Genomic DNA, 20,121 nt, shown 5'->3' on the forward strand with positions numbered 1-20,121 from the left:
GCCTAGTGGGCTTGTGATTGTGGGAAAAGTCAGAGGGCAAGGCTAGTTTGGCATATTGCTGTCCTGAAAATCCAACAACCTAAGCAATGTGTTTATCCTTGTCACAAATCTCGTATGTAGTTAATCGGTAATATAATAATACTTTTTGTTTTCTAGGTTTAAAGGATCAACCTAATCGGAGTAGTGAGCCTAAAGCTAGAGTTGTAATTTCCTAAGAAACTACTAATTCGCTATAGCAATAGCTCTGATACCAATCTGTCACACCCTAACCTATGGCGGAAACGTCGGGTGGTAAGACGACATCATGGATCACATTTATTGATTATGTCGAACAATATAAAAAACTATAAGATAGAGGAATGAAAAGGGACATGAAGAGCCTCCATGATTATCAAGAAAATGTGAGGCATAATCAACATAGAAACATATTACGCAAACAATGTTAGAGATAAATAACAAAATAAAAGAAATTATGTAATTGATTTCAATTTTAATGTGAATGCAAACAAGATTTATGCTTGCCCCCAAATTTTCCATATCCGTACGTATCAATAGTAGAAGAAAAAGTAGAAGTTATACATAATCTCGTCATTACAATATGTAAGTTTAATTTCTATTGCTTAGTTCGGTGAAATGTCACATATTATTGGTAATCCTGTTCAATGCAAAGAAAATGAGAGAAGATATAATATGTAAGTATGCATGAGCTACGAATAATTTTTTTTATAATCTTATAATATGCATACATTTATAAAACAATCTAATGAACCTTATATAGTCACTATTACATGGAAGGTAGTATTTTGCTTTGTTGGCTTTGTTCTTAATCGAGGTACTCATTCTTCAAAAACCATAATCATCGATTCAGTTCATAAATGTTTTTGAACACTAAAACTTTAGGAAAAACTTTGTCAAATGAAAGTATTATATTTGAAAAAAAATGTGGAATTTCTAAAGATTACCCGCAAACCTGAATAAGATAAACAAAACGAAAAAAAGTTAACGAAAAGTAAAGGGTTTTTAAGAAAAGTAAAATAAAGAGTTTAGCATTGAACATAAAACCCAATAATAACCCTACTTTGTATTTGATAATACACCCCCTCCCGATTACAAGCATAGTTGAGTGACCCTCATCACCATTAAACCATGGCTATTCTCGTCGCTGATAACCCCAAATCACATAGGACCATTCATGTAATTTGTCCAAATTTCTATTTCACAATAAAAATTTCTTTCCTTAATTAGCATTTCGCTCTTGCTTATAGCTTATTGCATTTTTCTAATCTAAACACTTCGCAAAAATTGCTTTCTCTCAACACTAATAAGCTAATAAGCAACAAGCTAATAAGCTATAAGCCAATTTATCCAAGCTACAAGGCAGGTCTAATTGGGTTTTGGCCGTTGTACGGTACTAACTTTAGATACTGTATTTGACCTAAATTCTTGAGTTGTATTCTCTTTGAGAGTCAAAGTTTTCTCATCGTGGGTATGGGTTTTATATAAACATTAGATCTGATTTTTATGTTTGTTGTGTGTTTTATTAATTTTTTGTTTAGTACCTCAAGACTATCTTGTAAGGATTAGCCGGTCAAAGGGATATTAGCCACTCTCCTGCTCGTACCTCGCTAACAACCGCAACAACCAGTGTTACAACAACTCATAAATCAATAGGGCCTTAAAGACTAGTCCTACTTGCCCTAGATATTAGTTAATAGCTTCAAAGACGGGCAACACGTCATACAACCTAGCTCGCCTTACCAAATGGTTTGAAAGAAGAATCATATATGACAGAGAAAAGATTTGGCTAAAAGGATAGCCAAGAAAGATAACTGCTTTGGTACGGGGATCTTTATTTTTCTTTATGCCTAGTGGGTGTATAATTGTGGGAAAAGTCAAAGGGCAAGGCCATTATGGCGTTTAGCCTTTCTAAAATCCAGCAACCCAAGCAACGTATCCATCCTTGTCACATCTCCTGTAAGTAGTCAATCGGTAATATAACTAATAATACTTTTTTTCTAGGTTTAAACATGAACCTAATCGGAGTAGTGAACCTAAAGTTATAGTTCTAATTTCCAAAGAAAAAACTAGTTCACTATAGCAATAGCTCTGATACCAATCTATCACACCCCCGGCCGATGGCGGAAATGCCGGGCGGTGAGACCACATCATGGATCACAGTCATTGATTATATTGAACAATATAAAAAACTATAAAATGTAGGAATGAAAAGGTACATGAAGAACATTCATGATTATGAAGAAAATGTGAGGCATAATCAACATAGAAACATATTATGCAAACAATGTTGGAGATAAATAAAAAATACAATAAATTTTGTACGTGATTTAAATTTTAATGTAAATGCAAAAAAGATTTATGCTTGCCCGCAATTTTTCCATATCCATAGGTATCAATGGAAGAAAAAAAAGTAGAAGTTTTACATAATGTCGTCCTTACAATATGTAAGTTTTCTATTGCTTAGTCCGGTGAAGTTTAGTGTATTAATGGTAATCCTGTTCAATGCAAAGAAAATGAGAGAAGATATAATACGTAAGTATACATGTTCTATTAATTATTTTTTTATAATCTTATAATATGCTTACATTTATAAAACAATATAATGAACCTTATATAGTCGCTATTACATGGAAGGTAGTATTTTGCTTTGTTGGCTTTGTTCTTGATCGAAGTACTCATTCTTCAAAAACCATAATCATCGATTCAGTTTAAGAATGTTTTTGAAGCCTAAAACATTAGGAAAAATTTTGTCAAATCAAAGTAATATATTCGAAAAAAATGTGGGATTTTCTAAAGATTACCTGCAAACCCCGAATAGATAAACAAAAATAAAAAACAGTTAACGAAATGTAAGGGATTTTTAAAAAAGTAAAATAAAAACCCAATAATAACCCAATTTTCTATTTGATAATAACCCCCCTCGTTAAAATTTATTTCCCCTCGTTACAACTAAACCAGCTATTCTCGTCGTCGATTCTCATTCCATGGAGCTTGTTCCTAGGCCCACTACACCCCTTCTTCCTTCTCGTGCTTGTCGATTCCAAGTGCAGAAATGGTAACCAAATCATCAGAATCCTTTATTATCATATAAATTCTATTTCAATCTATCATGATATCAAATAACTTGAATCCATCAAAATCGCAGAAAATTTATTGATTTAAACAGATTGCTGATTTTTCATCGGTGTAAATCATTTCCATAGTAGTAGTAGAGCGGTCGAAGTGTGTTTGAAGTGGATTGGTCGAAGTGTGCATCATTGTTGAAGTGGATTTCAATTAAAACATTTGCAATGGTTTCTTTCCTCCTCTTCTTTTACTATCCACTTGCAACAGTAGGTTCATTTGAAACTGCTTGTTTAAAAATGTTATTTTAATACATACCAAGTGTTTGATGAAATGACTATATGAATTTTTTTTGTTCAAATTTAATGCCACGTTAGTTGTGTGGTTTGTTCATAACAGTGTGTTTAGAACTCATAGAGTATTAGAAAACATAGAATATTTAAAAGAAATAAGTACCCATCACCAAATATTTGTCAATTCCGAGTTTCTGACCCAAAAAGTGTACACAGCCAATACAACATGAGACTAGTTATGGTTCCCAGACAATTACACTTTCAGTTGAACTAAATTTTCTTGTTATTATTGCTAGTTAATCTTCTTATATATGATGTCTTTTAAAAAAAATTGTTCAACATTAAATATCATGTCTTTGAAAAAAAAGTTTGATCCCATCAATGTAGAGAAATCAATGTGGAGAACCTTAATCTTAGTTCATTTGTAGTAACAATTTTCATAAATTGAATAAATTTGCAATATTTTTCATGATCTATAGAGGATCCATGAAACTACAAGTGCCATTTTGGTTCTCCCAATCATATTTATAAGATTCGCTCTAGTAGTGGCGTCCCATGTACCCAATCGATGCCAAATCGGTCCGGTAAGTAATATATTGGCGAACCTGGAATTGGATCCAATCGATCCCAATCGCGATTGGAGACGTTCCTAATAACATTCCTGATGTCAAAAACGAGCGTACCTGAAATCGATTTTGTAGCTTCCGATAGGATTTTAGGCGTCGACTCACCTGACGTTTTCGGCGGGAGATAAGGCCGCGTTTTACAGTGGATGTTCGATTCCTCCAATTCTCTGTGTCGCTAGGTACGATGGATCGATTCTTAGTATTCCGAATCTTAATTTCACACTGTATATTGGTCATATTTGAGATTACTATATATACACCTTTTATCGGACACCCAAAATCAAACTGAGTTCCGATTTCAACTTTCTGTCTTCAATTTCTCCACTTAATTTTGCTATTTCTTCTTTCCACTACAAATTGTGTATCTGATTGTGTATCCAATTGAGAAGAATGGCATTTGGAAGAAAAAAAATTTGAGTCTCGGACTCAGCCGACTCATTTAGACAGTGAAACATAAGGCACTCACATTATTGAGACCCAAGATCAAACAACAATCCATGTTGATGATGAGGTGCAGCAAACAACCCCAAAAAGCAATGTTGAAAAAGATACAAGAAAACCACTCCATGAAGAATTTACATATGAAGAAGTTCCAGGAAACAACAAGAATAGTGGAGGTTCTAAACAGTTGAGATCAAAAGGTAACCACTGTAAAGGAAAATATACCGGCTCTTAAACTCGAATCCATGTTCACTTTTTTGGACCTCCTATGGGGAAAACAATTGAGATCAAAAGGTGTCCGGTTCTTGTTAAAAGTAACTCGTATTATGATATGCTATATAATAGGGTGAAAGATGCGGAAAAGAATGGTGTTGCTGCCAAATCATTGAAGAATTCGATGCTCTCAAAAAACTCAGCTTCAAAAAGAAGGATTGAAGATGCATGTAAGATGCTCGAGAGGGAGAGGAGGTTGACATGAATATACTTTGTGGCTTGTGTGCTAATGGTATTCCGTTTAATGTGTTACAGAACCTACAATTTTTTGAAATGATTCAAGCTATAAAGAAAGGACCAGAAGGTTACAAGCCACCTTCATATGAAAAAGCTTGAACTTCGTTGCTTGATTAATGTACGAGAGAAGTGGGCAAAGAACTTGATCCGGTGAAATGTGAACCGCTTGGAGTATCCGTTATCTTGGATGGTTGGTCGAATGTAAAATGTGAACCGCTTATAAATGTTATTGCATAAAATTCATAACGTGCAACTTTTATGTACGCGAAGGCCTTTTTGGTGATTGAGAAGACGGGGCTGGTGATTGCTAAGTTTCTTCGACAAGCTATATTGAGGAGATTGGTCCAAGTAGTGTTATTCAAGGTGTAACCGATAATGCGGCAAATTGCAAGGCGGCTGGACGGGAAATCCTGGAGGTATATAAACATATTTTCTGGTCCCCTTGTTGTGTACATTCTTTAAATTTGATTTTTAAAGACACAGCGAAGCAATTTGAATGGTTGTCCGATACATATAACAGAGGGAAGGGTATTGTCACGTTTTTTTAAACCACACACACACCTTAGCTTTCTTTAGAGATAACTCGAAATTGCAATTGTTGAAGGTTGCACAAACACAATTTGCATCACATTACATATTGTTGAAAAGACTAACCGAGTGTAGCGAGGCACTTGCTACTATTATTGTCGTAAACTCGTGGTGGGAATGGATCAACAAGGCGGATGAGCACACTCGGGTACTTGCTAATAAAGTGGCAGATACAATTAAAGATGAAGATTTTTGGGATGATATTACTCACATTTTGGCTGTCACAAAACCTATCTTTTACATTGTAAAGTTTTGTGATGGTGAAAGTCTGAAAATTGCAGAAATATATGAACGAATGGACAATATGATGGATTAAATCAAAGAGGCCATAACTATGAGGGAAAATAAATTCTCAATGTATTACACTAAAGTTGAAGAAATTGTGCTCATAAGGTGGGACAAGATGACTATCCCCCTCCATTGTTTAGGATTCGCTTTAAATCCTAAATATTATAACAAGAATTATCTTGCAAAGTTGGCACGAGGAGGCATGAAAAGAAATCCTCCCAACGAAGATAGAGAAGTTATTGTTGGTGTTTTGAAAGCATTTGAAAAAATTTCGGAGAGTAAAGAAGAAGAGAAACAGTTGAGAGAGCAATTTGCAACCTTTCACATGAAGAAAGAAATCTATTCATTGGTTGGGACGCAAGCGCGAGCGGTGACTATGGACGTGATTGATTGGTGGGAAACATATGGAGCGGAGACTCAGGATTTGGCGGACGTGGCAAAACGAGTCGTCTCGCAGCTGATTAGTAGCTCTGCAGCGGAGAGGACTTGGAGTACATACTCTCATATACATAGCATCAAAAGGAATCGTTTAAATGGCCCAAGAGCGGATAAACTTGTGTATATTCACTCTAATATTAGACTTTTGTCCCGGTTTTCAGAATCCAAGGTTGCAGAAAACGTTAGACGTTAGCTAGTCGGTGGACTGGGGTCTGAGGATTAATTGGCTAGGCGGGGATTAATCGAGGGATTTATCGGGGACCATTAATTATTAAGAAAATTATTCAAAAATTTATAAATCTAACTTTAATTGTAAGAATATAAATAAATAAGCATAAAAGTTCAATAATAAGTTTAACAAGCACAACAATTTATCATCCAATTAGTAAGAAATGTTATTCAAATTTTAATATATCTTAGGAAAAGAAGCAAATTTGGGTATCTGTATATTTAAAAACATAGAAATTTTGAAAATTTAGGAGAAAAACTTAAAAATTTAAATTTTTACATTTTTTTATATATTTGTTGAACATTGAAATCCTATGAACTTTTGAAATTTTCAAAATTTTGGTTTAATATTTAAAAATTTGAAAATTTGAAAACTTGGCTGATTAGGCCGCCTAGGACCGATTAGGACCACCTAGGACCGATTAGAATAGTCTAGCTTCGGTTGAAGACCGCCTCGCGATTAATCGGCCGCCTAGACCTGTTTTTACAACACTGTCCGAATCCTACAAAGCCGGACCCAACAAAAAATGGGACATCAATCTAGAAAGTGATCACATTGAATGTTCAAGTGCTCATGTAGAGGAAATGGTGTGGGAGAACCTTGATGATGAAGGCGTGGAGAATGAAAGAGGAAAAAGGCAGCGGATAAACTAGTTTATAGTATTTTAATATTTTTGTTATTAAGTGTTATGATGAAGTAATTATGTTATTTCTTTTGTTCCTGTTTTGGTAATTCCTCCTTCCCCCCCTCCCCCCGGTACCCGATACACTATATGTTGCGAACCCCGTACCGTACCGCGTTTCTGGTAACTATGCTCCCAATACACATGGAAGAAATATTGAGATGAAGAAGCTTTTATATATAGTTGCATTAATTTGTATGAATATCTTCTCTGCAAGGATTTGTAGGAGCACTTTATACATTATATTTTTCAAGTAAGAAACAGGCCCTGATATTACCAACCTGCTGGGGATTAGGCCAATGCAGGGCAAGTGGCAGGTCGTCAGAGGCTGGTGAACCTAAACCTTGCTTAGTGCATTAATGGCTATGATAATTTGCTGTTTATTTGGAAACCTTTGATGGTAATTCTATTTAATTAAGAACTCTACTACTCAGGATCGCAATTTCAACCTGTTAATGTTTGACCTCTGAAAGAGAGAGTAAGCAGAGACGAAAGGTACCCTGTTTGCTTTTCTAGTAACACATATTCCACTCCATTTAACAAGCCAGTTGCATGTAAACAAATTTAAATCACTATAAGCTGGAGGATTGAAAAAGGAACAGAAACAACCACCACAACTATCTAAAATATGTGACGCGTAATCTGCATAATCTATTATTGAGAAAAAAAATTATTAATATTGTTGTGGAGGTCCTCTTTTCTGTGACATCATATTTATTATACTCATAGGTTATTCCATATGATGTTCAAATGGAATGAAGGAAGATGAGACATCAAATAGTGAGAAGTTTGAATTCTAGTCTTTCAAAGTGATGTGAAATGAGTACTAATAATTAAGATCAGGTAACTTCTATTTAAATTAATTAGTAAGTAATGGTGTGTAAATGGTTCAGGCTGTTAAAAGTTGCTTTGAGATTCAATACTTGTTTTTATATATGAATGAGTTAGGTGGTGTATAGCATCAAATCATTGCCAACACTCTTAAATTTGAGTTTTATGATATGGAGTCGATGGCCAAAGTATAAAAATTCACCAAATGGCACCTGTAGGAGTGTACCCATACTGGTAGTCAATTTAGTTCAATATGTAATTGATAGGAATCTTGTATTAAGAGTTAAGATGAATTTCAATTGGTATGTGTTCGTATTTTCAATTTGTCGGTAACTATAGAATATAATTTATTACATATAGTTAATTTACCAATGTTATTTTTGCTACTTTTTATCTTTACTGGAAATCCAAGTGATTGGAAAACTTGTTAAATTTCAGTTGATGAGCAAAATATTTGTCCTTGACTAATACTATATTTTCCAGACGTGAAGCTTATAAAAGGATATCAATCTTCACTGACTTATTTTTTTATCTATTACATAATGATTTAAGAATACATCTGAGAAGTTTCATAACAAAAAGGCATTCAAGTAAATACATATTATCAGGATGCATATAGGGAACATAACAAAATCAAATAACATTCAAAGTAAATTAATATCAAGCCTTCATCAACAGATTTGAAACTTGGCACATTGTTGGTCTTTCTTGCGGATTCGAGTTCAAACATGCTCTTGAGAGATTCAGTACCATATTAACTTTTTTCTCAACGTGTGGTGAAGGAAGTGGAATGCGACTATCTCCAACATTTGCTAACACCAGATAATCCGCACGCAATGTTGGTACTTCACCAGGATGCTTTCCCATGATCACTTCTAGTGCTACGATCCCAAAGCTATACACATCGCATTTCTCGGTCACCACCATCGTATAAGCAAGCTCTACATCCAAAGATACATGAGATAAAACAAAAAAAAGTTATATCAACCTCACAAGATTCTAACATAGATACATATACGTACATATGCTTATTCATATATATCATGAAACTTAAGAAAATGTAGTACTAACATCATAAAATTGTGTTACCTGGCGCGATATAGCCATATGTGCCTGCGATTGCGGTCCAGTTGGATGAGTCTAGCTTTAAAAGCTTGGATGTACCAAAATCAGAAATATGTGCCTCATAATCGGAATCAAGAATGATGTTGGCAATGGAAATGTCTCTATGAATTATAGGTGGTGTGCAGTCGTGATGCATATAAGCCAACCCATTAGCTACAGCCTTTACAATTTTTACCCGTTTCAACCAATCCAATTCTGTTACTAAAACATCACTTCTTAAGATTGATCCAAGGCTTCCCTTTTCAACGTATTCATAAATCAAAAAGGAGTGCCGGGCAAGTGAACAATATCCATAAAGTTTCACTATGTTTCGATGCCTTATGTTTGTTAATGCTCGTACCTCATTTAGGAATCCATTATGATCAACATCCTCAGATGATGGGTGAAGTTTCTTGACTGCTACCATATTGTTAGGTTGTAGCTCGGCTTTGTACACAGTCCCATATCCTCCGGTCCCAATGGAGTAAGCTTCATCAAAATTATTCGTTGCTTTCAAGATGTCATCATACACTACTCCTCCATCAAAACTTGTTATGGAGAAATAATCACCACCTTCTTTGTCCAATGGTTTCTGTGGATAATGTCTCCTTTGTTTTCGATAAGCAATGAGGCCACACACGAGTCAACAAAGTAAAATTGCCCCGATAAGAGGGAGAATAATGACAAGGATGTGCCAATGATGAAAGGGAACATTTTTCTTCATCAAGATGTGACTTGCACAAAGTTTTAGTCCTGTATAATTTCCACGCACTACAAGAAAAAGACCTTTTACGACGCGCAAACCACGACACTCATTAATTTATGTTACGCAAACGAGAGTGACATTAAAAAAGTGTCATCTCTTTAAAAAATTTAAGGATATAGGTCGCGCACTATTGCGTGCCCTTAAATTAGTGTCTCATGTAAAAAAAATTAAAAACACGGAGGGCACTTGTGCGTCCTCTGTGACTGTTGTTTTATATTTTTTTTTAAGAAACGCGCTCCTTAGAGGGAAAATGAAATCCCCAAATTTTTCAACCCCCGCCTTCTTCTCCCTCGTCTCAATCGAAGCTACCAGTTGAACAACCCCTAATCGACACCTCCACCTTCTCGTCTCTCCTTCTCCACCAGGTTTTCTCTCATCTCTATCCTCCACCTTCTCGATTGCAGATGCGTCGTTCTATAATTCTTTTACCAAATGCGCATCCATTATCCTCAATTACAAAAGGCGTCCAAATCTAGGGCTTTTTTCATAAAATCTCATTCCACCTCACCTCACACTCACCTCTATGCAATCGACTGTCACCACCATTCCTACTATCCACTGCCTCCCTACCATCTCTTCCATCACCACCACTTTCATATGGAAAAACTTTCAAGAAGCCTCGTCGTCCATATGAAAGGAACGACTAGATGCGAAGCTGAAATTAGTCGTAGAATACTGTCTGCGATGCAAGAGAGAGCTCCGGAGGGTTACCACCAAGTCAAACCATATTCACTCTTACACCTCTTTAATTTATATTTCAGGTCTCTCTCTCTCTCTCTCCCCCCCACCCATCTTCAAAACAGTATGAAAACAACAGATGAAAAGGGTGACCACCAAGTCAAACCATATTCACTCTTACACCTCTTTAATTTATATTTCAGGTCTATAATATTGATTGTTTTCATCTCGGTATTTCTTATTCGTGTGGGTTTATGCGTTAGTTTCGATTGCTTTTGATATTTAAATCAAGGATCAAAGATGAATTCACTAGTTTATCAATTACCTGTTTTGAATAAATCATACCCATGGATGTGCCGTTTGATGCGCTGACAACTCCCTCCATGGGTTATCCTTGAGGCGGGGTCAGTTGACAGCTGATAGTAATTACCGTATTCCCCTTGCAGCATCTACACGTCAGGTTTGGATACTATATTGAAAGAGAATATAGTATCTAAACATAGAAACAGTTTTACACATATAATGATTTATGATTTTATTTATTAATTTTGCTTGCTGATTTTGTAGGATACAAAAGTGGTGCAAGGTAGTGTGTTGGCAATCACTGACAATGTCGTGGTGTCACTGGATGAAGTTTTGAATGTTGTAAGAATGGTCAAGAAGGAGGTGGTTCAGGATTTTAATCCTTTGATCATCAATCAAGCTGCATCACTAAGTACCTTTCTGTCTCTACCATTCTCTGAATCTGTAACTGTTAATATATATGCTTTCATCTTGAGTCCCATACCCTGTTTGTTTGTAACTTTGTATATCACCTTCACAAGTCACATTTAATAAATTGATGCTTGATGGTGCATCATTAGTTTATAATTGCAGTATGTGCTACTTGGACCTGAAACTACAAGGTCCCAACTTTTTATTTTTTCAATGATGTAGTTCAGTAACTGGCATTAACAAGTCTTTAACCTCTTTTAGGACCTTGTGTATTGATTGCAAACTATTGTGTTGCTTAAAAATGATTCAAGTTTCTTATTATTTTTTTTTTACATTGATATGTGGCAGGTTCTTTGGCAGTGGATTCATCATCCACTGATTTTGTGATATCCATGTGTAAGTCATCAGATTTTCCTGGTGATAAGCTGCTGGAGGAATTGTCACGGGTGTTGAAGCCTGGTGGAGAAATCTTTTTCCATCACACTTGTGCTGCTGCTGCTGCCATGGAGACAGTAATGCATCTGATTAGTATCTTAAAGCAGAGTCATGATGGATGGAGTTGAATATGTTAAAAAAGATGAAAAGGGTGACCCATCAGCTAAAAAAGATTCACATATGTTAGATGATTTGGACCTCCATGCACCTGATACTTTGGATTCAGCCTTAGGTATTTACATACATTGACAATTTTATCACCATATTTTTGGTTGTTTGTATAGTAGATGACAACAATTTTCTATGCAGAGGTGATCCGTCAAGAAACCAACTGTTCAATAAATGAAAAGTTAAATGTTGTGTAAGTTTTAGTTTCTGAAAAATGTGTAACAGAGTCACAGGCAAAAGATGAGATGGTTATTGGTACTGGTATTGGGAGTGATAATTCTTACAAGAGTGATTCAGATTCAGTTGGACATGAGATAACCAATTCAATGATGACATTACTGCTTCCCCTGCTTAAGACTTATTCAAGAAAGAAAAAGAAAGATGCTTATAAAATGTCTTAGAAGGAAAGAAAAGGAACTAATCAATGTCTGAAAGATGAACCTCCAGGTCAGCATTACATCTGCACAATTAAAATTTTAACCTACATGTAGTGTTAGTTTATCAAGGGTTTTTTTTTCATCAGGGGCTTGTTTTACTTAATTGGCAGCCAATTCTTTAATTATTAATTGGAAAATATGGAAAATAATTCAAATGAAATAGTGTAACAATTTTTCTTTCTTCATTGTATTTTCCATCTAGACCTGTATGCTTTTGTTGACCTTTATAATTTCATGCAGATTGCTTTTATAATTTGTGCTATTGAAGTGAACTTGTTGTTGCTAATGAAGACATAGTTGTCCTATAATCCTTTCCAGGCCTTTTGATGTTAATGATGTCCAATTAATGATCACCATTTTCTTGATTTTCTGCCAATTGACTACATTCACCTCTATATTTCTTATCTATTCTTTTGAGAAACTTAAATGAAGTCATATTTCATTTTGTGGTTCGTACAGGTAATCCAAGCATGGTACTGTCATTTGCTGGAAATAATGTCGACCTGGAAGACAAGAGCACAGTTACAACATAAGTATTTACCCTTTTCCTTATTTTTTATTGCAGAATTTACCCCAGGAATTATTAATATTTGGAAAAAGAAAAGTTTATTTCTTTACTTATTTTTGTGTGTAAGCTCAACAAAATTTACCCCAAGGAGAATGGACTTTTTTTTCATGGAGACATCAGCTAAAACTGTTGTTGATGTTAACGATGCACTTCATGAAATTGGTAAGCTTTTACTACTTGCACATTTTAATTTTACTTCAAAAATATTTGGCTTTTATTTATGAGAAAAGATGGTTGAACACACATTTGAGCTTTGAGATATGATGTTGAAAAGTGAAAAAGATTATCAATCTGTTTGGAGTCTGTCTTGTCTACACATGGGGCAAGGGTATTGTATTGATTGCTTCTTTTTTTACTTGAGGATCTCTAAACCCTTACATCTGAATATGCATATGATGAGTTAGAATTGTTGCATAAAAATGAAAATATAAAAAATAAATGGACTATATTACACCTATCTTCTAAATTATAGGAAATTCATCTTGGAGACCTGTTCTTAACCTCTAAGTGTCGTAATGGCAATTGCTTTTTCTATTTCTTTTTTATTTTGAATTTTTCTTCTTAAACAATGAAAAAGATGATTAGACTATGACTTTTCTTTTACTTTTTGATTTTGTATTTCATCAATAATGAAAAAATAGATTAAAGAGCTATAACTGAAAATGCTACCAATTGTGATATCTGTTACATGTCGTTTTGAGTGGTCGTTTTGTGTGAGCAATGGATAAAAAATTGAGTGTTTTCTAATATATATTGTGTGTGTAAAACTCAGTTTAATTTGTTGTGTTTTATGAGTTTTTATTTTAAAATAATAAATAGACTATGACACCATAGTTTTTTTGATGGCAAAGTTGAAGTTAGTTTGTTGATGAAGTTTTTATAATTTGGAAGGCAAGTGTAATATGGTATATTTAGTTATTATTTTAGTTTTAATAATTTGAAAATATTAAAATATATATATATATATATATATATATATATATATATATATATATATAGGTAAATATGATATTTTAAAGATTAAGAAAGGAAAATACAATGTTTCTTCAGACATATAACTTTGGAATTTAGAAAAAAAAATTTGTTTATTTATTTTAATATATAATTTGGAAGGCAAGTGTAATATGGTATATTCAGGCATATACATGTAACAATTATACAAAATGATTTTTTTCTCATTCTGATTTTGCTTGATCTTTGTTTCTATCCTTGCTGGATTGGATGAAAAATTGGGTATTTAAGTAATTTAGTTCTGGATTCATTTTTTTTAGGCTGAACCAGAAACAAATGAAGTTTATGCACAAATAACACTCTTGCCTGGCACAAATGTTTGTATATGGCCTATAACTCGGTTTAATCCATACCATAGGTGTAGTATGTAAACTATTTATTAACAAATAAATAAATCAATATGAAAACCTCTCAAATATAAGTAAAATGTTGGTTGATAGTTTTTTTTCTTGTTTCGATGGAGTGGGTCAGCTGGAATGAGGCAAAGGGAGTGGGTTGACCTTTTGTTTTTTTGTTAAATGTTAATCGTTACTGAAAGCAAAAAAAATCAAAATTTAATTTTGATTTATTTGATGTCTCGTGTCTTGCAGGTTCATGGTGGTCGGCAGTCCATGTAAGTTTCTTGATTTGTAACATCTTGTATTCAAGAAATAGCAATGTACTTTCCATAAAAATTATAAATTATATTCTTTGAAAAATTTGCTAGATTGGTAAGTTTAAAAGCAGAATGTCCTGATAAGAATTAATTTTAAAAGTAGAATGAAAATGACAAGTGATTTTGTGTTGTGTTTATAGGGTTGATGAAAGCGAATAGCTTTGGAGTTAGAAGAGGAAAAGAAAGCTCAAGCCGAAAGAGATAAGATGCTGCAAATGCAAGTGTTGCATTCTTCATTTCAATTGTTAGTATGAAACAAAGAGTAGATGGGCCAATGTACAACTTCTTATCCATATAAGATCCAGCATTAGTCTTAAAGAATTATGAAAGGCAAGATGCAACTTTAATTAGTTGGAATTTGATGTAGAGAGTAGATTAGATGCAAATTTAGATATTGTAAAAAATAGAATTGTATGACATTAAATTTTATGCAATGGATTGTATTTTTTGTATATGATATTTTATTTCTATTATGAGACATTAATTGCAAATTTAATTTAAAAATTAATAAATATATAAATATATTTTTTAGAAAATTTAAAATTATGATACGCAAAAATGTGTGTCATCCTCATTTATGACATGGCCTTTCTTGACAGGGGCTTCCTTGATACGCATTGCGTATCATAAACACGCGTGTCGTAAGGTTACGACACGCAAATGCGTGTTGTAAGGTTACGACACGCAAATGCATGTCGTCTTCCTTTATGACAGGGCCTTCCTTGATACGCATTGCGTGTCATAACCGCGCGTCGTAAATGCGCGCAAAAGCGCGTCGTCTCTCTTTATGACAGGGCCTTCCTTGACACGCATTTGCGCGTCATCTTAGCGTTTTACGACGCGCAATGAGCGTCGTAAAAGGCCTTTTTTCTAGTAGTGACGTACACCTGGATTTCCTTGTAAGGACGCGTTCAATTTTTGTAAACTTTGCAAACTTTGAATTTCAGATGGTATCTCTTCTGTGAGCAAATTCTGAGATAAATCAAGTTCTGTAAGTTGAACTAATTTATCAATCTCAGATGGAATTTTCTCACTAAGTTGGTTATTACTAAGATTCAAGTAGTGGATGTATGCCCAATGACCAATACTTTTTGGTATCGGCCCATTCAATCTATTTCTAGAGAGATCGAGTACTTCAAGGAGTTGACAGAATTCAAACTCTAGAGGTATAATACCTGTAAGTTGGTTATGAGACAAGTATACAACATACTTTTCATCTTACCAAACTCCTTTGGGATCTCACCAACCAATTGATTCGAAGACAGATCAAGCCTTTGTAGCTGTGTTGAATTTCCAAACTCTGGAGGAATGGAACCACTAAGTTGATTGTTGCTCAACTTGAGATCAGTGAGAGATTTCAAATTCACAAGTTGAAAAGGAATGGGACCAGTAAGATGATTGTATTGCATATAAAGGCCATCTAAAGATATCAAATCACCGAATGATGAAGGAATAGAACCACTAAGCTGATTGCCGTTCAACTTAAAATGAGTGAGAGACTTCAAATTTCCAAGTTCTCTAGGAATGGGACCAGAAAATTTATTATCATTGAGGATCAACCATTCTAACTTTCCCAGGTTTCCTAGTGATGAAGGAATAGAACCATTAAGTTGATTGTTACTCGCTGCAAGTTCAGAAAGAGACTCCAAATTCCCAATTTCAATAGGAATGGTACCGGATAATTTATTCTCATGGAGGTACAGAGTCTGTAGGTTGCTGAGGTTTCCTAGTGATAACGGAATAGAACCACTAAGTTGATTGTGGTTCACCCCAAGACCAATGAGAGACTTCAAATTTCCATGTTCAATAGGAATGGGACCAGAGAGTTGATTTTGGTGCAAATAAAGGACATTCAAAGATGTCAGATCACCCAATGATGAAGGAATAGAACCACTAAGCTTATTGCTGCTCAACTCAAGATTAATGAGAGACTTCAAATTCCCAAGTTCAATAGGAACCGGGCCAGACAAATTATTCACAGCTAGGTACAGTCCTTGTAAGTTGCTCAAGTTTGCTAGTGATGAAGGAATAGAATTATTAAGTTGATTGTAGCTCATAGCAAAATCAGTGAGAGACTTTAAATTCCCAATTTCAGTAGGAATGGGACCAGAGAGTTGATTTCGGGATAAATAAAGGAAATTCAAAGATGTCAAATGTCCCAATGATGAAGGAATTGAGCCAGAAAACTGATTCACTGAAAAATCAAGAAATACAAGTTTGGAGAGGAGTCGGATTTCTGGTGGTATGGGCCCAAAGAAGTTGTTCTCATAGAGATCAAAATGTGTAAGATTGTGTAGCAAAGAAAATGAAAATTGGTGGAGTGTACCTTTTAATCCAGATGAACTGAGGTTCAACGTCTGAATGCTCCCGTCAGCATTACAAACTATTCCAAACCAAGAAGTGCATGGAAACAATGCACTGGATTTCATAGGAAGGCGAAGCCATGAAGAGATGGTGGAGTTATTTGGGATTTGAAGACTTTCTTTCCATTTAAGAAGAGCATTTACTTCCTCCGGAGAAGCAAAGGCGATTTTAGGCATATGGGAGAGTGTCATGAATAGTAGAGCTAAAGACAAAAAAATCGAAGTTTGAAGAGGACATAGCTTGATTTACCATGTTGATTTTCATAAATGATGGTTAGTGTCCCACTAATTTATACTTGAGCTATCAATTTCACTTGCTTTTTTCCCTTATTTCCACAAGGAATGTTTGGGCAAAGTCATAATTTTTTCCACATGGAATTATTTACGTGAGAAGCCGGTTATATCTTTTTCCACAAGGAATGTATCACACTTTCATTTGTATTCATCATGACAGTATCATATGTTGTTAATGGATATGACAGTTCAATTAATGTAACTACAGTGCATTTATTAGGCCTATAACTTTTGTTTTCCAATTAATTCATGTGGCTGTATCAAATCCAAAAGCAGTTGATTGACAGTGAAATAACTGTCTAATTGGTTATATAATCAAACGGGCTTCGATTATTACTGGTTCAACATATCGTTAAAAAAAAAAAGTATAACTTGACAAATATAAAAATCTATGACTAATATCATTCTTCTGATAGCTAAAGTTGTTATGTGAAGACCTGCTGTACGACCAAAGTTGTCACAGAAATGTTTTTTGTAACAAAATCGAAACTGGAATCAAATTTGTAATCTATTCTTTTGAATTTAATTAACATCTGTTTTGTCGGTGAGGGTCCTTCTCGTCCACTGAGTATCCCCACTCAACCCTCTTTCATGGAAAAACCACACACCATCTCTGTCTATGTATATTATATATCGATTTTGACAAGAAAAAGATATTAGATGGGTTCTTTATTATAATTAATTCAGAACAATAAGATAAGTGCAATTAAAATAATGATTGAATAATTCAAAATGTTGAATTTCAGAACACGGGTACTAGTTTTAACTATTAGTTTTTCCAAAAGCTTATATTTTTTTATTAAATCTTGAGATTTTATCACCAGACTGTTTCAAATAAAAAATTCTCTATAAAGTAAATCATCTTGAGTAAATTACATTTTATGTCCTTGAACTGTAGTGGAAGTTACGTAGTTGGTCCCGGTTAATATTCTTTTAATTTCATCTTGTTTTAGATCAAACTAAAATTACAATTCGCCATTGAAGGAAGTATTCGGGAATTAAAAATCGGTTAGAGCATTTATAGGATCCTAATGCACACAGTCTAATTAGTACTGTTAAAAACATCCAAACATGTTTTCCCTTATTAGAGTCATTCATAAGAACGACCATACTTAGAAGCCTATTAAATCAAGGGGGTGTTTGGATGAGCTTATTAGCTTATTGCTTATTATCTTATTTGTGGTGGGAATAAGCAATAAGCAAGGGGAGATGCTTATTAAAATTAGCTTATTTAGTTTATTCCTAACACAATAAGCTGATTTTTAAGGATTTTATCCAAACACTTAAACTTAGCTTATTGTGGTGGGAATAAGCAATAAGCAATAACCACCTTTTTTTTCCCTGTCCAATCACACCCAAATTGTTTTGAATCCATCAGAAATTGCTTCCAAATCATTTAATCAATCCAAATCGTAGAAAATATTAAATTTAAAACAAATTGGTGATTTTATGATGGTGTAAATCCATTTCCATAGTAGAAGCAGAGTGATTGAAGTGCTAATCATCGTATTGGTTTTAGTGCCTAACAAGTGTTTGATGAAATGCGTGAATAAATTTCTTTAAAATAATGTCACATTAGTTGTATGGTTTCTTAGTGTTGTGGTTTTATAGTGTTATAAAACAATGACCATTTACATAATATAATTACTTAATGGTCTGCAAACTTTTGTTAATTTTAACTAAAAAGCTATCATTGACAAGAGAAGACAAGATGGGACATGGACAATTGACAAAGCAATGCATAGTTTGTTTTACTTCCAAAATAAAAGTTTTTAGCGACCGTTTATTAATGGGTCAATGGTGATGGCTCCTTTATAAGAATCTAAAAAATGAATGGACCTAGTGTTTTTTTGAACATGTAAATGAGGGTAGAGAAGAAAACATATGAGAAGTTTCATAACAAAAAGGCATTCAAATAAATACATATTGTAACACCCAAAAATTTCAAGACAAATTTGAACTTTTCAAAACATTTTAAACCCACAGTTATTACATACTTGTTTTCAAAATAGTCTATATCAGAGTTTTCCCCAAAAACATAAATAAAACATGAGGAGGTGTACGATCATGCCTTCGCCTTGCCGCAATTCCCCGATGTACCTGAAACAATAAACTAAAACTGTAAGTCCAATACTTAGTGGGTTCCCCCAAAATACCGATACACTGCACATAACATATATAAAAGCAACATCATATATTGGGTCTACATCCTTAAAGACTGGGTTACTCCCTGGGCCCACAGTGTGAGTCTGGATTGCCTTACGGGCCCACAACTCACATCTGGATTGCCACTAAGCCCATAGTACGAGTCTCCTTTAGCTCGTATCTGGAATGCTCCCGGGTTTGCTGGTTACCGCACGGAGCAGTATCTCCTTAACCCATCTCACATAATATGTTGACATATAACATAACTAATAGACACGTAGGTAATCATACAGAATCACAGGTAGTCCTACAGATTTACCAGACTAGCATACCACTGGCATACATTACTAGCTCAAACTCATCATATCAATAACTACTCGGATATCAAATCCAATGGGCCGGCCTTGGTGCCTTAGACCCCTTAGTATAGTGAGGGTAACTTACCTCGCAATTAGCTTGGAAGATAGTGTCAAACTCCTCCAAATGTAACTCCAACTCCAACACCTATATTCACCAATGCCCTTTGCTATAAATATCCAATTTACTAAAATACCCTCAGAGGTCAACTGGTCAACCCTTGGTCAAAACCAAATTCAAAGTCAACTGCAAAGGTGAACAGTCCGTGTTGACCACAACTCATCGAGTACCCTCAACTACTCGCTGAGTTCCTTGCATAACTTGCCAACTCTCCGAGTCACTCGTCTAACACGCCGAGCTCAAGGCAATCTTCATCGGACTCGCCGAGTCACTCTACTGACTCGCCGAGTCCACGACAA

General features: G+C 34.6%; 3 protein-coding genes and 1 long non-coding RNA gene across 4 annotated transcripts; 2 read left to right on the forward strand and 2 right to left on the reverse strand.

The window, feature by feature from the left end:
* Positions 1-2,951: 2,951 nt before the first annotated feature.
* On the forward strand, positions 2,952-3,415 carry LOC122197027 (uncharacterized). The gene is made up of 2 exons (XR_006189808.1): positions 2,952-3,073; positions 3,164-3,415. It is a non-coding gene; the product is annotated as an uncharacterized LOC122197027 (long non-coding RNA).
* A 5,252-nt stretch (positions 3,416-8,667) lies between these two features.
* Positions 8,668-10,474, reverse strand: LOC111920299 (MDIS1-interacting receptor like kinase 2-like). Its single transcript, XM_023915878.1, has 4 exons — positions 10,397-10,474; positions 10,187-10,291; positions 9,097-9,703; positions 8,668-8,948 (listed from the first exon to the last, which is right to left on the reverse strand). The coding sequence occupies exons 1-4, from the start codon at positions 10,472-10,474 to the stop codon at positions 8,668-8,670; spliced, it is 1,071 nt and encodes a 356-aa protein (XP_023771646.1).
* Positions 10,475-11,058: 584 nt separating this feature from the next.
* Positions 11,059-11,889, forward strand: LOC111920300 (anamorsin homolog). Its single transcript, XM_023915879.3, has 2 exons — positions 11,059-11,270; positions 11,618-11,889. The coding sequence occupies exons 1-2, from the start codon at positions 11,207-11,209 to the stop codon at positions 11,830-11,832; spliced, it is 279 nt and encodes a 92-aa protein (XP_023771647.3). The 5' UTR covers positions 11,059-11,206; the 3' UTR covers positions 11,833-11,889.
* Positions 11,890-15,413: 3,524 nt separating this feature from the next.
* On the reverse strand, positions 15,414-17,098 carry LOC111920302 (probable leucine-rich repeat receptor-like protein kinase At1g35710). The gene is made up of 2 exons (XM_023915881.1): positions 15,766-17,098; positions 15,414-15,718 (listed from the first exon to the last, which is right to left on the reverse strand). Exons 1-2 carry the CDS (start codon positions 17,096-17,098, stop codon positions 15,414-15,416), a joined length of 1,638 nt encoding a protein of 545 aa, XP_023771649.1.
* Between the last annotated feature and the right edge of the window lie 3,023 nt (positions 17,099-20,121).

This window comes from Lactuca sativa, chromosome 3, assembly GCF_002870075.4.
Source record: "Lactuca sativa cultivar Salinas chromosome 3, Lsat_Salinas_v11, whole genome shotgun sequence".
Taxonomy (NCBI): Eukaryota; Viridiplantae; Streptophyta; class Magnoliopsida; order Asterales; family Asteraceae; genus Lactuca; species Lactuca sativa.